This window comes from Ambystoma mexicanum, chromosome 11 (genome assembly GCF_040938575.1).
Source record: "Ambystoma mexicanum isolate Mex_15411 chromosome 11, UKY_AmexF1_1, whole genome shotgun sequence".
Lineage (NCBI taxonomy): Eukaryota > Metazoa > Chordata > Amphibia > Caudata > Ambystomatidae > Ambystoma > Ambystoma mexicanum.
In genome coordinates this window covers 247476854-247497364 of record NC_090934.1, presented here as the reverse complement: position 1 = coordinate 247497364, position 20511 = coordinate 247476854, and the positions used below count along the sequence as shown (strand labels likewise).

The 20511-nt window shown below is 46.5% G+C and overlaps 1 protein-coding gene across 2 annotated transcripts in view; it reads left to right on the top strand.

The window, feature by feature from the left end:
- The window catches only part of ASAP3 (ArfGAP with SH3 domain, ankyrin repeat and PH domain 3), a 519538-nt gene that overhangs the window by 304651 nt on the left and 194376 nt on the right, over positions 1–20511 (top strand). For both annotated transcript variants that reach the window (XM_069622958.1, XM_069622959.1), the window contains 5 exons: positions 1315–1364; positions 2636–2765; positions 13882–13967; positions 17147–17222; positions 20365–20451. In XM_069622958.1, the coding sequence (XP_069479059.1) occupies positions 1315–1364; positions 2636–2765; positions 13882–13967; positions 17147–17222; positions 20365–20451 (429 nt within the window). The remainder of the gene's footprint in view (positions 1–1314; positions 1365–2635; positions 2766–13881; positions 13968–17146; positions 17223–20364; positions 20452–20511) is intronic.

Here is a 20511-nt window from a genome sequence, read left to right as displayed (position 1 = left end):
AGAAAGTGCTTGCACGTAATAAATGGAGTGCGCGTATGTGCACACAATCGTTTGAAGTGAGCCTGTGTTTGCATGTATGTGTTTGTTAGTGTCACAGTGAGGGGTGTGTGTGTGTGTGTTTTCCTGCCTGTCTGTGCGTGAGGGTGTCTGGGCATGTGGATACGTGAATGAAATGCCTGGATTGCATGCGTGTGTTTGTAGGGTGAAGAGAAGTAGCTTTGCTGTTGGACGCAGCTTTGTGCAAATGATTTATTGTGACCATTACTGGCATAGATTGATTTTTGTCACAGCCTCGTGCACGTGATTTGCAGGGACCATTACTGTCATGGATAGATTGTATCTATGCCATAAATGTTGCTTGTAAATCACTTTCATTATTACTGGCATAGATTGTGGCCGCAGACTCATGCAAGTCATGTACAGTGAGCATTGCTGATCACTCTGTTTTTAGGTGCAATATCAAGCCTGAACATACCGTATTCTTGTAAAGGTTTATTCCGTGCTCTTGGCCAAGCAGTTACGTGGAGTGAGGAACAGGCCCATTCCGGTAGAGGACTCATTCACCTGTTCTTAGTGCAAGGGTCACACGTATTCATCAAGTGCAGAAGATGTCAATAACAGGACTATGTTGGTCTTGGAGGAACTGCAGGGACAATTCACACAATATTTTCAGCCCTTTCGAAATTGCCTGATCATTCTCTAATGAAGATTGAATTTTAGGAAAAAACGCACAGGAATAAAAATAGACAAATCGTTCAAAGCTGCATATACCACGTTTCTACTGTTCGCATGAAGCACCTTTTCCAGGAACAAATCATGCTCTGACTTAATATTGCCTGGGTTGAAGAATGGCTGATATGATTACTATTCAGCAAAACGTTTTTGTAAGTGGCTGTAATAATCCTGTCCAGACCCTCAACCTGAGAGGGGGTTGCATGTGTAGAAATGGGCTTACTCTGAGGTCATTTAATATCATTTGAGAAACAACCTTGTATCGACTTTTCGTTGACCAGGCTGATTCCTGTTCACATTTACCTCAATTTCCAATATGTCCTTCGGGATGAGACCGTCAGTATGTACTGAGTATCCCAGATGACCAGTCGGTGAATAAGCAGATTATTTTTCACATACTTCACATACTTTAATTTAAACAAAGCGTTTCTGGCTCTCCAAGATAAATGGAGCCCCAAACCCACCTACACCCGCCCTTTGCATTCATATAATATTGTATTCAGAAATTCGAAAATGTCTGTATTAACCAGTGAAGCAAATCATTCAGGAAGTTTTGATTTTTTCCTATCTTCTTTGCCCCAGGACTGCAGGAAACAGGTTGAGAAGGCTTGGAGAGAATATGAAACCAAAGTGTGAGATGGACTTTTATTTCTCAGTCTTTTTTCCTATTTCTATATCTGTTTGTTTTTTCTTCTCGATCTGTCCTTTTTTCCTCTATTTCAGACAATCAAGTCTGGAAAATAGGGATCAGACTAACAAGGTAAGGAAGCATCATGATGACACTTCCATAGATTTTCAGCCCATAGTCCAGTTTAATATAGCTAATTTGTGGCAATTGCCTAAATATAGTCCAAATATTTAAGGTCAGTGTGATCCTTTGGATAGCAATTAGATTTAATGATATGCATTTCCGGGAACTAGGAAAATATGATGTCCTTCACCATCCGAGATATTAAATAAGAGGTTAACCATTCCACACACAGATACAAAGGTTTAGGTAGGGGGTGTGGGGGGTGGATTTGGCCTTGAAGGCCAGGGCAATTTGAAATGTTTACTTCCCTGAGCTCTTTTCCATCTTTTTCGTTCTTTCTATTTTTTCCCTGCTTCCCTCACTCTTATTGACTATGTTGGTTTCTATCGTCCTTTACTTCTGTGACAAGGACATTTCTTCCAGATTACATTGTTTTCAATCAAATTATGAATGGACCATCAACTGAGACCCCTCTGTTAAATTAAGTGTTGCCTCCCTTATTGGCATGTCTTTGTCTTTGAACAATGGAAGTCTTGAGTGCAGCAGTCACCAGATCTTTAGTGGGTTGCTGATCTTTGGGATGGTGTAGTTATGGGCTACCCAGAATGTCAGTATCCATGAAGCCTCCTGCATGATTAGATTCTGCTTCTCATCCCGCTTATGAGGTGACCCTGCCATTGGGAGTATTTGGGAACATTTTCTGGTTGAATCCAGTGACTTTCAAATACTGGTGGGGAGCCTTTTTGATTTTGCCTGCAACCTTACAGAGGATTGTTCTAATGCGTGAAACCCTGGGGACGTCTACAGTCAGTCAAAAGAAGTGTGTGAGGATGCTATATGCTTCTTTCTCTATATTCTAACACTGTTCGTGGTCCACACTTTACAAGTTGACTCACTGCCACCCCAATTGTTCAAATTGTAAACTCACTCTGGCTCAGTCAAAAGAAGCGTGTGAGGATGCTATATGCTTCTTTCTCTATATTCTAACACTGTTCGTGGTCCACACTTTACAAGTTGACTCACTGCCACCCCAATTGTTCAAGTTGTAAGCTCACTCGGGCTTCTGATGTCTTTGCATGTTGGGTAACGGTTATTGCATTGGGAACTAGGTTTGCCTCTCACATTTTGCCTGGGTCTGCTTTGTGTTCTCAGAAACAAAATTGAAAAAGACAAGAAGGAAAGAGCCAGGTTCTCCACGATGATACGGACGGATCTCTCTCCAACAGAAGTTGCAGAAGATATGGAGAAGGAGCGCCGTGTGTTCCAGCTGCAGATGTGTGAGGTGAGAGCTGTGATTGTGAGGATGCAGCAAATCGAGTAAGAAGGGAAGTCCATCACTAACTCTTCACATGGGTTCCAACAACAGGGTATCTTGGAATGGTAATTATCCAGTAATACTTGTTTTGGGAGAATAATCCTATAACAGTTGCCTTTGAAAGGAAAGGCCCTGACAACATGAGCTCTTACAAAATGTTCCTATTACAGTGTCCTACCAGGTGAATGTTCTTAAATGTATAGGAAATATTCCTCAAAAGAAGTCTTTGTTTTAGGGAATAGAACCAGAAGTAAGTTGTAGGATGGGATTGCAGATTGTCTGGCCAGTATTCCCCCAACAGTAGGTTTTGTGAGTTGAATGTTAAAGTAAAAGGACCTCTTGGACATAAAAAGGAAGTTAAACAAATGGTATTACTTCCAGATGCAGAAGTTGTACGTGGGAAAGTTGAAGTTGTTGATGATTCAGAGCATATTCCTGTAATAATGGATGGTCTTAGAAAAGTAAGAGGAGCACTTGGGACATAGTCCTAGAAGAGGACTGTTTCAGTAACAGCCACTCTTAATTCCTGTCAGTGCTTACTGTGAGAAACCTGGAGGTGTCTCACCCGCTAGTCCCCAGGGATCTGTCATCCAAGTGGCCAAGACATGGCCAACACTATTGGATCCAGTTCCTGGCGGTGAACCAGTAGGGGAGGATCACCTGGATGGGGGATCTTCGGGGAGAGAAAGCGGGACACCGAAGGGTGAGACGCTGTACCCCCTTCCTTGTAAGACCTTTTCCCCATCCTACCCTGTAGAATACCTAGAAGCTCTGCCCGCCCTCCCCTTTTTCTGACACGAACACTTTCTGACACAGAGAAAGACAACGGGCTAACACCAGAGCCGTTTACCCGACATGTCCCAACACAAGGGTCAGGCAATTGACCAGAACCACACACACCTGAGAGCCCTTTACCTTCCCCACAGGGATAAAAGGCAAAGCACAAGACCACACTACGAGCAAGGCCGAACGCACAAGATGACAGCTAATCCATATCAGCAGTTCAAGAGAAGGAGAAAAGCAGCGAGACCTGAAAGGACGATGAGGAGGGAGTTGCCCTTGCCCTTTTCAACTGAAGACCGTAAAGCCTCCGATAAAGGAATTACAAGACCGGGTAGTATAGCTGGCATGTGGTGTGACAGGTGTCAGTGGTGCACGGGGGCCTCCAGCATTGATAACAAAGGCAGGAAGGCATGCTGCCTACCGTGGGACCATCCTTCACTCCAGCAGCAAGCCAAGCCCAGCAGATTCAAGACAGTCAGTGAGACGGAGGAAACCGATAGGAAACTGAACTGTGTTTGAGCCCAAGGTTGCACGTGGCAACATTAGATGAACGCAAGAACCTGAGAACAAAGAACGTGTGTGTTTGAACTTTTGAGAAAGGGCAAGCTGCAGAGTGGTCAGTTCCGTAGGAGTGCTCAGTCCAAGGACTCTCGCTGGCCCTTGTGAATTGAAACTGCAAGTACCAAAAGGCCCTAGGAAAGGGCGGCATGATGTGTCGGAGTGGTCCAACAATGGTCACATCAAATCCCTTGTACAATCGAAAGTCTCTGACCCATTGCCAAGGGAAAACTAAGACAAATACATCCTGTATCGCAGGGGTGCACAACTGATTTTGACAGAGGGCCGAAAGTAACTTACATGAGGGCTATAGTGGGCCGAAAAGTAAATGTGGGCGGGGCGGTAGGCGGGGCGTGGCAGGAGGCTTTTTAAACCCCCAATTTGTACTAAACACATGGAAAAAGAATGTTTTTGAGGGGTAACGATTTTTATTTGCATTTCAAACTTACATTTTGTACTACACATTTTCCATTGTTATAATTTATTTCTATTTAGTTATTGTATCTCGCCTGTTTAATTAACTTATATATATTTTATTGACCCTAGATACACTATGCCCCATGGCACCCTCACCCCCAACCAAACACTATGCCCCAGGGCCCCCTTACCCCCAACCAAACACTATGCCCCATGGCCCCCTCACCCCAACCAAACATTATGCCCCATGGCCCCCTCATCCCCAACCAAACACTATGCCCCAGGGCCCCCTTACCCCCAACCAAACACTATGCCCCATGGCCCCCTCACCCCAACCAAACATTATGCCCCATGGCCCCCTCACCCCCAACCAAACACTATGCCCCATGGCCCCCTCACCCCCAACCAAACACTATGCCCCATGTCCCTCACCCCCAACCAAACACTATGCCCCATGGCCCCCTCACCCCCAACCAAACACTATGCCCCAGGGCCCCCTTACCCCCAACCAAACACTATGCCCCATGGCCCCCTCACCCCCAACCAAACACTATGCCCCATGGCCCCCTCACCCCCAACCAAACACTATGCCCCATGGCCCCCTCACCCCCGACCAAACACTATGCCCCATGGCCCCCTCACCCCCAACCAAACACTATGCCCCAGGGCCCCCTTACCCCCAACCAAACACTATGCCCCATGGCCCCCTCACCCCCAACCAAACACTATGCCCCATGGCCCCCTCACCCCCAACCAAACACTATGCCCCATGGCCCCCTTACCCCCAACCAAACACTATGCCCCATGGCCCCCTCACCCCAACCAAACACTATGCCCCATGGCCTCCTCACCCCCAACCAAACCCCCCACCCCATGGGCCCCTCACCCCCAACCAAACCCCCCAACTCAGCACACACACAAACATGCACCAATACAGACCCGAACCCCCACCACCCAACTCAGCACACACACAAACATGCACCCATACAGACCCGAACCCCCCCACCCCCCAAATCAGCACACACACTCAAGCATGCACCCATACAGACCCGAACCCCCCACCCCCCCAACTCAGCACACACACAAACATGCACCCATACAGACCCGAACCCCCCACCCCCCCAAATCAGCACACAACACAAACATGCACCCATACAGACCCGAACCCCCACCCCCCAACTCAGCACACAAAAAACATTCAAATCAAAACATTCATAAACATTCATACACTTCCGACACACATCCGACACCCCCCACCCCCGCATCTCAACATACACACAAAATACATTCAAATACAAACATTCACACACCCCCCACATCTCAACATACACACAAGATACATTGAAATACAAACATTCACACACCCCCCACATCTCAACATACACACAAAATACATTCAAATACAAACATTCATACACATCCGACACACCCTCCCACCCCCGCATCTCAACATACACAAAAAATACATTCAAATACAAACATTCATACACATCCGACACCCCCCCCACCCCCGCATCTCAACATACACACAAAATACATTCAAATACAAACATTCATACACATCCGACCCCCCCACCCCCGCATCTCAACATACACACAAAATACATTCAAATACAAACATTCATACACATCCGACACAACCCCCCACCCTGCATCTCAACATACACACAAAATACATTCAAATACAAACATTCATACACATCCGACACACCCCCCACCCCCGCATCTCAACATACACACAAAATACATTCAAATACAAACATTCATACACATCTGACACACACACCCCCGCAACATACACACACAAACATAAAGCAAAACAAACCCAACACGCAAACACAAACAGACCACTTACCGGAGACGTGCTGGAAGGCAGGTAAGCTGGAACGCTGGAATCGTACTACGGCTGGCGTGGCCCAAGGCTGACATGCCTTCCGGCATCAAGCCTTATGGACCACGCCAGCCGTAGTGCTGGCCCTCCATTGGTGCAGCACACACGCATTACGTGGCTCGTAGGAGCGACGTGATGCGTGTGTGTGCTGAGCCAATGAGGGCCAGTGTTTTCACCGGCCCGGAAGACAACAAAGACTTTCCTAATGGAGGGTGGCCGCGGGCCGCCCTCCATTAGGATAGTCTTTGTGCCTCGCGCGCCGGTCAAAAGGGCATGGCGGGTCGCAACTAGCCTGCGGGCCGTATGTTGTGCACCCATGCTGTATCGTGATAAAGGAAAGTAAACTGTAAGAGCAGCAGATGTGAACCCGACGGAGGGATGCCTGTGAGTTGGGGTGAAGAATAATACACCCGTGAACATTGTGCAACAAGTGTGAACCCCGCCAAGGGTTGTCCACTTTAGGAAATTGTTTAAAAAGACAATAAGACTTTTGAATATTTGCATTGAACGGCCGTAGTGAATCCGACGATGGGAGGCTCAAATTGAAAGGCGTTTCTGAGCCCAGCAGAGGGCGATCCAAGCGGCGAAGAGAGCCATTGCCCAAGGTGCAAGGTTACCGAAAGAATTTTTGTTTTTGTTGTTTTGATCCATCAGGCCTTCTAAAACAAGAGACTTTGTAGAAAAGAGACTTGACCCCTGATGTTCTGGGATCGTTGAACCGGAATTTTGAATCTCGAGCTGGAGAGGCCCAGGAGTGTGCTGTGCTCAGAAGTCCCACCTTGTCTTGTGCTAAAAAACGTGGGGAAGGGAGACCCGGCCATACCATACCATCATTTTGGGAACACCTTTATTTTCTGGTGAACATTATCCTACACTCTTTTTGTAACTTAGTAGTAAGGATTGGCAATAGTTTTTTTTTTTTTTAGTATAGGCCCTTTTTATTTTGATAAGACGCCACTAGTACTGCCATATTATTTGATGGTCGTAGCTTGCTCCCATCTTAGATTTAGGTTTAGTTTAGGCGTTTATCTCACCCATTATAAAGTTCAGTAACACACCACTGAACTGTGATCAATTGTGTCTCCCTTTACTGTTGCCACCATGAGTTCCTTACATTACATACCGTTAATTTGCATAGCAGAATGTCTTCGAAGATTAATGTTTTAGTGATGACTGTTTTAGGAAATATTCCTGAAACAGGCGAGTTCATAACATGAATGTTCCAGGAAAAGGAGGTCCTAAACATTATATCTTTCTAAAACAGGATGTCTCCGAATGGAAATGTTAGGGAATCTTATGAGAGGCAGACACTATAGAATGGGTACGTCCCAGTTATAGACAATCCAGAGAATCCTCCTATTTAAATAGACGGGTAGAACAACCATTAAAAAACACATCATCACTACATACAAGAAAGCATATAAATAGTTACCTTTGAATTTGATCCATAAAATACAATAATTAATGAAATAACACTACATTATACATGCAATGCCAAACTTTCTATAAACCTCTTTTGTAATGCATAAAATTCAATAATTCATACGATGACACTGTACAATAGATGTTCAGTTTTAAACTTTCTATAAAACCCACCACAGCTAGTGCCATTATCTTCCTGCCAAACAATCATTCCAAAAACCTTCACTACAAACAAGGTGCTGCCTATCAGTAAATTTGCTAAAATAAATTGAACTCTTGCCTATTAACGCTGTGCAAGAGGTTTCCAAATGCTTAAGATCTTCCACTCAGTCAACCAAGCCGCAAAATCTACAATTGCCATACCTTACCAAGATTTGTCTTGTGCAATGTAAATCCCACTGAAATTTCAAGAAGGACCGCCTACTGAATCGATTGGGATAGATTGACAAGTATGGTGTTGCCATTGCATGATTATTTTGTGGTCATTGCCATACCTTATCAAGATTTGTTTTGTGCAATGTAAATTCCACCGAAATTTCAAGAAGGACCGCCTACTGAATCGATTGGGATAGATTGACAGGTATGGTGCTGCCATTGCATGATTTTTTTGTGATCCTTACAAATATGCCTCCGCAATTGGTAGGCGTACAGCTGGGGTCCTAAGAAGATAATCTTTTAACAACTCCTACTGGCTCAGAGTTTTAGTGCAATAATTCACCAATTCATTCAAAGATTCCACTTTTTTAACCATCTTCAAAATTTCTAGGTCGCAATATATAGAATTGGTTACGGGGCAAATAATTTTCTTAAAGTTACAAGCCTCCATTTTACTCTACTTGTTAAGGAATTGATACCCTATTCGTGTTGTATTTCTGTCAGGGTTACTGACTTCTAAAGGTTTAAAATCTTATGCCAAAATATGCCCTCAGGGGTGGTTAAAATATCCAAAATTCAGAAAGAATTGACCTCTATCCGTTACAAAATCTTAGGGACGACCTTTCCTTCATACACTGTTACGATTGGAATTAAGGAGAACTTAAATCGAGCATCCACCCACATCATTTTATTAGATTAGGCAATTGCCCCCGAGTATTAAGCCATTTTCTCACTTGGGGTTTGTGTGGTTTAGACACGATTGGAAAACTAAAATAAATACAACTCTCCCCTCGTTCCAAGACCTCTTTATGTGCGTGCCATTTGTATGAATCCTCCTATAATGAGTGGTGTTGAGAAAGTAAAATTCCGGTAAGGGCAACACTTAAGAGATATTGTCAGTAGTTGGTCCTCTGAGGTGGGTTTTCCAGTAATGTGCTCTTTTGGCCGTTATTTAGTCAGCCAGGAGGTCATGCATATGGAACCATTGTGCAACATAAAGTCTGAGGACATTGTTTTAGCAGCAGGTGCTCCTTGGGAACGGGGCTTTATCTGGAGGTTTCTTTAAGCTAAATAGTTTAGTGGCTTGAGCTTTGATGGAATATCCTTAGAGCAAGGATTTAACATACAGAGCTTTAGAAAGGACATTTTCAGGTAACCAGAAGTTAAAGTCAAAGCTTATATAAGAGGTGTTCTAAAGGAAATGCTTCGGTAATGGGAACTTTCGTGGGATGGTCCTCTGAAATGACACTAGTTGTGAGCAACTTTATTAATTAATGTATGCAACAAGATGTCTTAAGAGAATGTTTGGTTAGATGGGGGATTAAAGGTACACTCTTATAACTTGAGGATGTGGGGTAGAAGAAAGGTCTTAGCAGGTCAATGTTCAGATAATTGGGTACTTGGGGAACATTTGTATATGCTGAGGAAGTGGAATTGAGAGGTTGGATGGGCTTATTGGGTAGGGAGTGTAGGGGAGAGATGGAAGAGGGTGTGTAATACATTGGGCTTGTGGAAGGTGACCTTGGAATGAAGTAGGTGGGAATCAGATTTACTGATTGAGTAAAATGACTGACCTGATACAAGTAGACATTGCTGTGTAGCAAGTACCGACCGGCTCAGTACAGTAATCAATAATAGTGCAAACGGTGCAGGAAATGCAGAGTGGGCCAGGAGACTAGCTCGGCATACTGAGGAGCAAGAAAACTACTGACTTCCCCACCACCTCCAAGCCTGATGGTTTGATGTTTACTCGGCTTGAATTCCAGAGATGTTGTTTTGCCATGAAATTGGGTGGATCGGCAACAGGCCCATTACCGGCTTGGGACCAGGGCCATTAACGGTGTGGGACCAGGGCCATTATCTGATTTGGTCCGAGGCTATTCCTGGTGTAGGGCTTGCACATATATACTATGTATCAACCCTGTTCTTATTGGAGGGTCATACCGCTTCCACACATGGTGGCGGGCAGTGAAATGGGGAAGAGGAAAGGGGAAAGACACCGGGAGTGGCAGTATAAGCAGAGGCGTAGACAGGGTAGAGCCTGAGCGGGCATGCCCCACCCAGTATCTGTAAATGCCCACTCAGCAGCACTGTGAGGGCATTTACAGATGTTAATGTCACTGCGGTGGATCAACTAAATTAGCTTCACGCCCCACTTGTTACACAGTCCTGCCTACGCCGCCTCTGAGTAGAAGAGGCGCAGAGTGGAAGGGAGAGAAAGAACAAGTAAGTGCGGAACAGATTTGAAAGGCGAGACAGAGAGGGTGTACGCGTGAGAGGTAGTAAGAAAGGCAGAACGTGAGAAAGGAAACGCAGGGGAGTGACTGTGAGTGAGCAGCAGAGAGTCAAAGGAAGAGAAGGATATGAGCAAGTCAGTGAGGAGCAGAGAGCGGAAGGCGTGAGGAGCAGAGAGTTAAGAGGAGAGAGGAAGGGGAAAGAGGGAGAAGTTGAGTATGCCAGGAGTAGTCCAAAAAGAACGGAAGTGGGAGGGAGGGACACGGACAGTAAAAAGAGAGTGGCAATGAAGAGAGCGATGTAAACGGTGGCACTGGCAGTTTAAGGTTCACATTTGTCTCACTGGGGAACAAGCATTGCAGGGCTAGTGATGACTACGGCCGCCACTGTTTGTCATTGTGCCCTGGAGGCCTGGGGCTAGACCCAGCTGCCAAGGAGTGAATCAGATGTTTAAATAACGGCTCTGTTTGGGAATTCTCTCAGACTCTGAGCACTCACTGTGGTTAGGAAGGATGTGTGCCATCCTTGCACTGTGCGAACAGGAGGCCAGCAGCTACCTTGGCCAAGGCCCTACCGCATGCAGAGTTGGCAAGCCACTCTGGGAAGGCCCGGCCCCTGAAAGGCCTTTTTGTGTCGAGTTGCAATGCATGCTATTTATGCAAATGAGCAACACTGAACACTGCGTCTACTTTCAGTAACTGCCCCACAGATTGTGTTGACGGTTCCATACCCAAAGTGACTGGTCCAAACGGTTAGAAGACGATCTCTCATATGTTGTGAATAGTCTGGCAGGTATTTGCTTCTTGGCACCATGAGTGTATATTTGGCTTGGTGGTACGTTTGTGGGATCAGTGGTTGTGAATAGTGGTCTTCTGGCAGGGTGCTGGGTGGAGTTTCATGTTTGGCCCCTTCGAAGTGCAGGCATTTACGACCGTAGCTTGGTTGGTATTGTGTTAAAATGTTCACTTATTGAGTGTTTTTTTGTCGTTAGAGAATTGGGACTTTGTTGCTGCAGATAGCTCTGTGCTCTATGGAAAGCATCTTTTGGGACCCTCTTTTTCCAAATGGGAAGCAGTGGTGTGGGTGGCAGTGGGATGCATTTAGTGCCCCGCTTACTGCCTGAATGTGTTTTTAACCCGATTACTGTGGGCTGTTTATTTATTTTTATAAAAGAGTTTTGAAAGGAGTTTGTTTAGTAGAATCAAATGGCTGTCATTGGAACAGTTCAATTGCTTGGGCATAGATTCCAACCCGGTGTGGCACAGTTATTTAGTTGTCAACAGGATCGATTCCAATCTGTAGGAGGTTAGCCAGTCCTAGATTTTCCTTTTCATTCTTGGACTTGTAGTTCTGCATTTCCCATTATAAAACTCCGACTACAAGTTCCAGAATGGAAAGGGAAAACGAGAAGTTCTATGAGGCACTTCTCATTGTGTAGAATTAGAGTTATAAGCAGGGGTATCTACTTATCTGAGCAATAAGCCCTTCTACCTTCAGTTTGAGGCATGGGCGTGATGTGATTAATGTAGTTGTGGGGCTTGAGTGACATGGCGAGGTAGATCTCCCTCCGACCTTCTACCATTTACCCTACGACCCCCGAGCCCTGAGTGTTAGAGTATTGTCTCCTGCCCATCTGTTCACCCAGATGCCATGGGTTCTGATGCTGATGCCATCTAGTAGAAGACTTACACCCAGATGCCCTGGATTGTGAGGCCATCTAGTAGAAGACTTACACCCAGATGCCATGGATTCTGAGGCCATCTAGCAGAAGACTTACACCCAGATGCCATGGATTCTGAGGCCATCTAGCAGAAGACTTACACCCAGATGCCATGGGTTCTGAGGCGATCTAGCAGAAAACTTAAACCCAGATGCCATGGGTTCTGAGGCCATCTAGCAGAAAACTTAATCCCAGATGCCATGGATTCTGAGGAATCTAGTAGAAGACTTACACCCAGATGCCATGGGTTCTGAGGCCATCTAGCAGAAGACTTGCTTTCAGTGATTTGGATTTGAGATAAACCTTGGGGGGCACACCATGTTTATAATTAGAGAAATGAAGGCTCCTTACTCACAAAACCGCTCTCCTCTTGACAATGGAGATCTCAAATCCTAGTGGTCGGGTGTGAATCACACCTTCTGAGACAAGTCTCACTTTTTGGGTGTAGCTCTCGTGTAGTGAAATTCAATCACCCTTGGCTGCCATAGACTGACATGGAAACACCCAGTGCTGAGAGGTGGATTGCGTTGCAGTGAACATTGTATTCATGATCTCACTAACTTACATTTAGGAATGCTTTTCCTTGTAAGAGGCCCAATGTTTGATGCAAAGTGATTCAGGTTCTCGATGTCTGATCATGCCTTTGTGGATAGGGTATTTGCCAAGCTCCCCCAAATGATGTGTGCCCCCAACCTCCGTACGCACACCCCTTTCCGTCCATTGTTACTCATTCCTGTGTCGCTCGCTCTTCTTCACACCTTCAATCATTGTCTCTCCCTCTTAAATGTGTCCTCTCATGTAGTGCCCAGTGTACTGCAGAGCCTGCTCGCATCGCTTCTGTACCTGGTCCATGTCCCTTCTGCACCCTGTGCTTGCCAGAGTGTCTTTACTCCTGTACTCTCTGTGGCCCAGTCTCTTCCCCCTCCTATACGTGACCTCTCGTGTAGTACCCAGTGTACTCCAGAGCCTGCTCGCATCTCTTCTGTACCTGGTCCATGTCCCTTCTATACCCTGTGCTTGCCAGAGTATCTTTACTCCTGTACTCTCTGTGATACAGTCTCTCCTCTTCTTCCTCCAATACATACTTCTCGTCTAGTCGCCAGTGTACTGCAGAGCCTGCGCTCATCTCTTTTTTACTTGGTCTATGTCGCTACTCTACCGGTTTCCTTCCATTGTTTCTTTACTCCTGCATTATCTGTGGTCCATTCTCTCTCCCTCCTACACCTGATCTGTTCTCTTGTACTAGTAGGGAGTGCACTCTAGAGTCTGCTCTCACCCCTTCTGTACTTTCTCTTTTCCTTCTGTTCTTTCTCTTTCCTTTCTCTACCCAATGCCTTCCCTAGGTTCTTTTCTCTTCTACTCTGCTGTCCAGCCTCCTATACTCTGTTTCCTTTGCTGTACCACATGCATTTCAGAACCTTCTCTTCTGCCACCTGCAACCTTTATTTCCTCTTAATTGTTTCCTGCGCCCGCATGGCACTTTTTTCTGTCTTCCTCCTGCACTTTCCCTCTCTCCCCAATGCTGATGGCCCACCCAGAGCTCTCCTGTCTCCCTCTCATACTGTGTCTCTCTCTCCATACATAGCCAATGATATTCAGAGCGGTCTCCTCTCTCTCCTGCATGCACTTTGCCTGACTTTTCAATACCCAATGCGGCCCATACATCTCTTTTCTCTCTCCAGTACCTGTTGAAAGCCAATGAGAGTCAGATGAAGCAAGGTCCGGAGTTCCTTGAGAGTCTCATCAAGTACTTCCAGGCACAGCACAAGTAGGTACCAGCTCGATATCTAGCCATCTATCTATCTATCTATCTATCTATCTATCTATCTATCTATCTATCTATCTATCTATCTATCTATCTATCCATCCACTGCCCATCTTCCTACTTATCAATCGTTCCATTTGTTTCATTTTCTATGGGTCTACCAGCACATTGGCCCACGCGTACATCTGGCATTCATCTACTCCTGCCACCTAAAAAATGTAATCCTCTCCATTGATATAGCAGTGGTTCCATTTTGGTGTCTGAACCACCTTACTAGGAGTGCACATAGACCCTTCATCTAGCACAGTCCTTGTTTGAAGATGGAAGTGTCCCCTCCACCTGTGGCTTAACTGTCCTGGTACAGTACAGTTAAGCCACAGGAACCGTAATTAGGGATGAGGTGGGGTCGTCCAGTGGGTGTGATCAATAGTGTCTATGGTGTGTGATGAAGGCTCTCCTTGGGAGAGGAGGATCGTGAGCTCGTTCCTTAATTGCATGGGACTGGGTGCCAGTCTAATGCGGATGGGTGTGAGGTCCCCAGTGTGTGGTGGCATAGATCAAGAATGGCTGTTTCTTTTTTCTCATTTTGGCAACTCCATTCTGGCCGGTTTAGGGTAATTACATCGAATACATTTAGTCGAAGGAGAATTGGATGAATTTTTCCTTTTACAGGTTGATTTTGCCACATATACATGCGGGGGAGGCTCCCTGCAGCCCCTCCTTTAACCCTCTACAGCAATTATTTCCCTACACCCACCCTCCACATAAATATATGCAGCAGAATACATCTACAACATGTCGACCAATTCTCATTCGACCATATCTGCCGCGCAGTAATCTGCCATTCCCATCTGGCCAGATCCCCCCCCTCTCTGTGTCCGTCTTAGATTCTGGGCTGCCCTGTTGGTGTCCTTCAGCTAAGCATTTGTAACTGTCCCTCCTGAAGTACCCACCTTACGTGCTGGTATCACTTTCTCATGCAGGACCCATTTTAATTGTGACTCATAAGTGGTACATCCATTGCAAATGGCGCGAAAATAATATATGTTGAGAGTGGCAAGGCCAAGACAGATCTTGTGGTATAAGGAAGTCTGCATGTGCTCTTCGTCTTCATAGTGCTGACTTATGAGTGACGCTAATAGTACCTCTTAGTGAGGCTACATGCTTGGGACTACTGAGTAGGGGCTTTGGAGACCTAATAGAGAGGGAAACAAACAATGTTGATCTAGATATATGGGATGTGACCTGCAACAGACCGCGCATGCTGAAAGGCACGAGGGCTGGGTGTTTACAGGGAGGGCTACTGCAATCTTTTCTTGCTGCATTGTTCCTTCAGTTATACAGACTGCTTCCCCAAGCACTTTGTCTGGAACATGGGAGGGAGTATGTGGACACCAGTATTTCCCATTAGCAAAGCGAAAACTGTTTGTTTCGCCACTGTTTATTTTATACTGATGCCAGTCAGTGACAGATCCAGGAGGGGAGGAGGCAGAGGGGGCAGCTCCCCCCCCCCCCCCGGCTCTCCCCTGGTGCCCAGTGTGCCCCCCAGCCTCCTGCTAATTAGCAAACCCCGGCTCCGAAAGCTGCCTCTGCTACTGATGCCAGTCCCCTCTACAGTGCCCTTGATATTGCTCACCCCTGCACCGTCCTTCTCAGTCCTGATACCACATGCTCACTTAAGTGTCCTACTTTGCTGATGCCATTGTGTCTCTGCCCCTCTCCCAATTCACTTCCTTAATCAGGGCTTGCAAAATCTACTAGTCCGCTATCAGGGGCAAGTCGTTTTTATGAAGGGAAAGCACCATTTGCAGGATACTTGACCTTGCTGTATGGGGATGTGAGAAACCTATTTATATTTACTGCAAACAAACTTTGTTTGCAGAAACTGGCAAAAGCATATTTCATTGTACATGTTTGGCAGCATAGCACCAAATATGAAGTGTGCTTAAACACCTTTTTACAAAAACCACTGGTAAATATTTGTCACCAGTCACCTTGGGGCGAGTGCATTTCCCTTAGGTCGAGTATGTAAACTAAGGAACTCGCCCTGCAGGTCTAGTGGGATTTGTGATAATTTGGATGGCCTGTCAATACTGCCACTTTGCCCACAATGCCCTTCTTAGGTCATGATGTCACTTCCCCTGCTCCATGCAGATATCACCCCCCCACCCTTCCTGTTTGGTAGTGTCACATCCCCAAAAGCACCATCCAAGGGTGATAGTGATATCACTTCCACTGCAGTGCTATTCATTGGTATATCACTTCCACTGCAGTGCTATTCATTGGTGCGGATAACATCCCCTTATCCCCTGCAGTATCCTTGTTTCTTGATGCTACTTCCAAATGTAGCGCCTGTCTTGGGCAACTGTGCTCATGTTCTCCCAAAAGTATCCTCGCTACTGATGTCATTTTTCACGCACCACAGTAGTACCCCTCCTTGGTGCTGATGACTCCCAGCTTTTGTTTCGCTTACCTTGGGTGCTGATCTTTATATGCCACTGCCATCTCTGGCCTATCAAACCACAATGTCATGTGGCATCTGGCACCCATGATAATTGTAGTGTGCATGGCGGTCATTCGGAGGTAGCCCATGTAGGGTCCCATTGTAGGGATTCAACTCTGAGGCCGGGACCTACCCTGTACTCTGCTGTAGAGATTTGTGATGGGTGATGTGCTGGAAGGGACTGGTGCTTCCTTTCATGACCAGTCTCCACTGTGTTCGATTTAGCGGCGTGACCCTGGTGTCTGTTGGATGCTACCAGAGTCATTAAAACCACTTCCAGGTATCGCACAAAAACTTGCACTGATACTGAGCACCAAAGAGTCGTAGAAGGCCCAATCCGACCACCCTGTGTCAACTAGCCAAACCCTGCATGTGTGAACAGCAGGACACCTGTGTTTTCTCACTGTGCGGGTCTCCCTGCCAGGCTCCTTGTCACACTTTGCTTCTTCTGCAGCCTTTTCATTTTCCTTCTCACTTGGTTAACACACAAACACCACCTCACTTCACTCACCTTGACACCCTGCACCTTTTTGCCACGTGTTGCTTTCTTCACCCACTTCTTTATTCCCCTCCTCTGTCCTTCGCTGTATCCCTCCCTCTGCTTTTCCTCTCAATCCTCTGCTTTCCCTCCCACCCTCTCTTGGTACCTCCTGCTCTCACATCTCTCTGTGTGTTTAAGTTTCTTTCAGGACGGGTGGAAGGCTGCCCAGAACATGTCTCCCTTCATTGAAAAGCTGGCCTCATCGCTCCAGGCTGTGAGTAATACAGGATAGCGTTCTCATTCAATTGAGGTGGTGGGGTGGGGGGAGGGAGAAACGCGGTGGGAGGGGGCGAGAGGGAGAGCGAAATACATACCAGAGAGATTCTTTTAAAGATTTTGTTTCCCCAGATACACTGAGAACCTGTTTAACCTTTTCCTTCCTTAAACCTTTCCTTTCTGCAACCTCTTAATACCATTACTGTCCTTGTGAATGAAGTCACCTCAGGGTGTAGGAATTGTGTAAGAAGCATATGCAAAAAGTGGGGCTACTAGTAAAAGTGTATCAATGAATTTTAGAAGATCACTTATAGGAACAATAGGCTGTGTTGTGACACTTTCTATGTTTACATATGCCTATACTGATTAACTGTGCTGTAGATTTTATATTTTTGTATGAACTTGTGAGGTGCATTATTTCTGTATATTGATTTGTATTCAATTGGTTTATGTAGAGTTAGCGACCTGGGGGTCTTTTCTTTTTTCAAGGCTCTCTAGATTCCCTGTGTTCCTTGGATGTATTGACATTGGACACACATTGATGTACCTTCCTTTGATTGTAGAATCCTTCGCGTTGCCCACTTAGTAGGAAGGCGTTGAGTTCACAGTGGGAGTACCGTTGTGAGATACGTGCTCAGTCGCACTACCAACCTGTGTAGTACAGACCTATACCAAAAGGTGGGTTACCTATTACCAAGCAGATAAGTGTAGGGTAGTCTCACACAGTGTTACTACCTCAATTCTTACCTATTTGTACACAAGTACAAGTCACTCTAAAAACATTTTTGGTTCTCTTTTTCTATCCACTATTATATAGGCGGCCCACCAGTGCTGGCTAGGGACAACATCCTCGGGAGGTAGGGACAGTTAGAACCTTCTCTGTCCCTTTTTGCAAATTACCACTCGGCTGCCTCCTCTCTGACAGGCCCAGATCCTTCTTTGATGTTATTTGTAGAGCACACAAACAGTCTTGCGTAGCACCCTACAGCATAAGAGGTGTACATTACCCTCGCTCCTTTGCCTTCCTTTGTGACATTAAGCTTTAATCTACACACATTATACATGTTCGTTTGGCACTTTGATGCAAGGGTTGGCCTATGTGCAAAGTCGGCAATGATTGGCTTTTGGTGCTCGTGTGAGCCACAAAGCTCGCCATCAATTTGCGTATGTTATGTCTGCTCGTTTTGCCCACACACACCCCCCTTTGTTTATTTGCGGTGGTAATGAAAACCTAAGTTGGGGAGTCCCTAGAGAGAAACTACAGTAGTCCAGCTTGCACATGCCAGCACACCAGTGGCGTCTCCAGGAATTAAATTTAGGAGGGGCACAGAGCAGGCCACAGACAAAAGTAGGGGGCCGCTTATTAAATGGCAATGTGACGTAGAAACACTCCTGCAGAGAATCTTTTGTGCACACCAACACCCCACTTCACCCCCCCCCATCAGAATGAACGCACTAAATTGTTAAGTCACTAATGATCCATCATTAGTGGTTTTGAGCGCTACATTCTGATTGGAGGGGCTTCTCTTGGCTGCAGGGGGAACTTAACAGCTCTTCATTGGAGTGCAGCAGCATTGATTGTGGCCCTGTGTGTGTGTGTGTGTGTGTGTGTGTGTGTGTGTGTGTGCTAGCGGACACAGCACTGCAGAAAGTGCAGGAGAAAGTAGCCCAGCTGAGGTAGGGGGGCACAAGAGGGTACCCAGGATTTCAGAGGAGGGACCCGGGCCTCCCCCTGACTCCTAGCGATGCCACTGCTGCACACCCCTGGCAAAATGCAGCGGCAGCAGTATTGGGAGGCACAGAGGCCGGCCACAGGGGAGAGGGCTTAAGTTAGGCGTCCAACGCCGAGGGTGTGGAAGGATGATGTCATTTGTGGGTGCTGCTGCTCAGTGCCCGAAGTCCTTGCCTTGCAGGGTCTCTGTTGTGGACGTCCTATAAGAGGGGGAGTAGAGTGGCGCTTTCCCCTCTTTGTTCCAGTGTGCCCGAGACTCTGTACGACAGAAGATGCAGGGCAGCTGCCTTGATCTTGCGGTTTTCCAGAGAAAGAAACATGGTGGCTAGTGCCACGGAAGAGGACAACTAACCTGGTTGGCTGTTGCCACGGGTGGGCGAGGGAACCAGAAGGGGGGAGGAAGATGTGCTTAGGTGACTCTGATAGTGGAGTGGCGACAACTGCAACTGAGTGACTGAAAATCGAAGTCTTTGGGGGTGGGGTCGGGTGCCCCTGAAAAGTAGATAAGCGCCCGTGTGGCTTTAGGTTTAGCACATTGTATTGCATGTATACTGGTCCCAAACATTCCCAGACGCTGGTAGTGTGATTTTCATCCTAGTTGGGGACTGAGGCTCGGCGCTCTACGGTGAAGCCTTCATGGCCGGCGCTGAACCGGTAAACGCATATACGTGGGAAGAACGTGGCTGGGGGATTGGCCGGTTCAAGGGAACACCTCATTCCCCCAGCAACGTTCTTTGGGCATGGAGATATTGGCGGACCACTCCCCGCGCACAGGTGGGTTAAGTGGAATTGGGGAGATTGAAAATGCTTTGTCTTTGCATTCACTACTGTTGCATTTTGTAAATAAAGGCGACCTAATGTCTTGCAAAATAATTGTGTTCCGTTTCTCTCCTTGGCCTTGCCACCTACGTTGCCCATTGTCATTCTGCCTTTAGAATATGGGTTTCAGAGCCTCTTTGGGCACCGCAGCCCCGGGGACCCAGCACAGAGTCTGTGGCACGCTGTTGTTCTGAACAGTGGCGTTTCCAGGTATAACTGCACGCTGAAGGGGTTCAAAGCGCTCTGAAGTAGTCAAAAGGCAGGGCAGCATATTAGCACTATAGCAAACACCAGAAGTAGCATTGCAGAAAATGCTCCGAAATGCAGCTGCAGGATTGTGAGACTAATGAGACTGGTGGCGCAGAGGGGTTTGGGAGGTGGATTCTGTGACGATGTCAAAGAAAGCCGTTGTATAAACCAAAACGTATTGTAAATGATATCACTTTTGTAGAAAGTTGTAATGTATACAGGTTGTAACGTACACAATATCTCAAGGGGAGCATGTCTGCCTATGGAAAAGCCCACATGGTTGGCTTTGCCAATGCTTGTTTTGTATGTTCTTGGTTGTTAAGTGCTTCCCTCTTTACAGCTGCACCAGGCACAAGAGGAGGAAGTGAAGCAGCTGACCCAGATCCGGGAGTCCCTGAGGGGAGTCCTGCAGCTGGAAAACAAAGAGGTAATGTCTCCCCCTGCTCCACCCATCCCTGCATGTCCACCTTGGAAGAGAGCTGTTGTG